The sequence below is a fragment of the Octopus bimaculoides genome, chromosome 21 (genome assembly GCF_001194135.2).
Source record: "Octopus bimaculoides isolate UCB-OBI-ISO-001 chromosome 21, ASM119413v2, whole genome shotgun sequence".
Classification (NCBI taxonomy): Eukaryota; Metazoa; Mollusca; class Cephalopoda; order Octopoda; family Octopodidae; genus Octopus; species Octopus bimaculoides.
In genome coordinates this window covers 13,226,197-13,228,170 of record NC_069001.1, presented here as the reverse complement: position 1 = coordinate 13,228,170, position 1,974 = coordinate 13,226,197, and the positions used below count along the sequence as shown (strand labels likewise).

Below are 1,974 nucleotides of genomic sequence, written 5' to 3'. Positions count from 1 at the left end.
TATATATATATATATATATATATGTATATATATATTTGTGTTTGTGTGTTTACGTTCCCGTAACTTTAGCGGTTCGGCAAAAGAATCTGACAGAATAAGTTCAAGGCTTACAAACGAATAAGTCCTGGGGTCGATTTTTTTCGACTAAAGGCGGTGCTCCAGCACGGCCGCGGTCAAATAACTCACTGAAACAAGTAAAAGAAGGAAAGAATATGTTGTACCTTCACCTCTCTCTCTCTCTCTCTCTTCGTATTTTGCTTTCTGTGAATTTGAAATATATATTTATATTTTCTCTGTGTGTGTGTGCGTGTGTGTAATAATTAATTCTGGTTTTGTGTGTGTGTAATAATGCAAAACAACAGAGATCTGTGAAGATATTTAGTCAATACACATGGAGTTTTAAGTACTGGAGTTTATATTCTTTTCGAAAGTAAGCACCTCTTGGAAGAGTTTTCTAATCATAAAAATAACCGCAACTAATCGAAGTTTTTAAACTTGATATATTATCATATATAGGCAATCCAACCGTACATATATGTGTTACTGCTATTTCCACAGTAAATACTTTTATTATAACGATGTACTACTACTACTACTACTTTAATGTTATTTCTACAGCCGATAGTTTTTTTAATGCTCTGCTAAAATTTTATTTCTATTTACACGGTGAATTATTATGTAACAGTGTTATCTTACAAATATTTTACTTCTATTTCCACTTTCAGAATTGTCGAAGCATGGAATAAATTATCCGCATGGGTTGTTAACAGTCAGAACACTGTATTTCTTCAGAAATTCCATGCTTCCCGAGATTCACCTGCATGGCTCCTGATATAACCGCATGCAGGCCTTCCTATACCCGCTTTTTACCCTTTTCCGACAAGTTTAAAAGCACATGAGAACCTTACACAATAAGCTCATTTTTTTTTATTTTTAAATAAATTTTTAACGATGTACTACAGTTGCTTTACTCCTCTTTTTATTCCCAGAATTCTTTTCTTCTCTAGGCACAAGGCCCGACATTTTTGGGGAAGGGGCCAGTCGATTAGATCGACCTCAGTACGTAACTGGTACTTAATTTATCGACCTCGAAAGGATGAAAGGCAAAGTCAGAATTATTGAAGCATAGTTGTTAGCTGTCAGGACACCATTTTTTAAAAATTCTATTCTTCCAGCTATCATTATTCTTATTCTACACCCCCGCGTTTTTAAAACCCTTTTCCGATTAGTTACAGTGCACCTAAGTATCCCATGCAATAAGTTTATTATTTATGAAAATAAGTTTTCTAACTGTGTTCTTTACTGCTGTTAATTCTACTTCTAACCTCAGCCTTCTATTTCTGCCGTCAGTTAATTTAGTTAAGCAAGTTACTATTTTTTTTTTAATTCCATTCTTCCAGCTAGCATTCTTCTCATTCTACACCCCCGCTTTTTAAAAACCCTTTTCCGATTAGTTATAGGGCACCTAAGTATCCCCATACAATAAGTTTATTATTTATGAAAATAGTTTTCTAACGGTGTTCTTTACTGTTGTTAATTCTACTTCTAGCCTCAGCCTTCTCCAATTTCTGCCGTCAGTTAATTTAGTTAAGTAAGTTACGTGAAATAAGTTAGTTGTCTAATATATATATAATCAACTACGGCTGCCTCTATCTCTTCTGTCATTCTACTCTTTCACTGCTGTTTCTTTCCTCTCTTTCTCTCTCAATATATATATATATATATATATATATTTCTTCGGCAAGCTAAAGCTAAAGCTTACACCAACTTCCAACAGTCGTCATTCTAAGCTAAGATTCATTCCCATTTCAGCTACCGCCATCAGCCCCTCCCACTTTCTCTCTCTCTCTCTCTTTCAGCCGACTGTTGCGCCAGCAGTCAGCAATTAACACCAACAACTATAACAATCATAATAATAACAACATCGTTATATTAAAAGCAGGAGCAGCCACGACCCAGTTGACTGAAAAGAAA

The 1,974-nt window shown here is 34.8% G+C and overlaps 1 protein-coding gene across 1 annotated transcript in view; it reads left to right on the top strand.

The window, feature by feature from the left end:
- Nucleotides 1-411: 411 nt before the first annotated feature.
- The window catches only part of LOC128250430 (annexin A11-like), a 33,161-nt gene continuing 31,598 nt past the window's right edge, over nt 412-1,974 (top strand). The window contains exon 1 of the mRNA XM_052975390.1: nt 412-430. Coding sequence (XP_052831350.1) covers nt 430 — 1 coding nt within the window. The 5' untranslated portion in view covers nt 412-429. The remainder of the gene's footprint in view (nt 431-1,974) is intronic.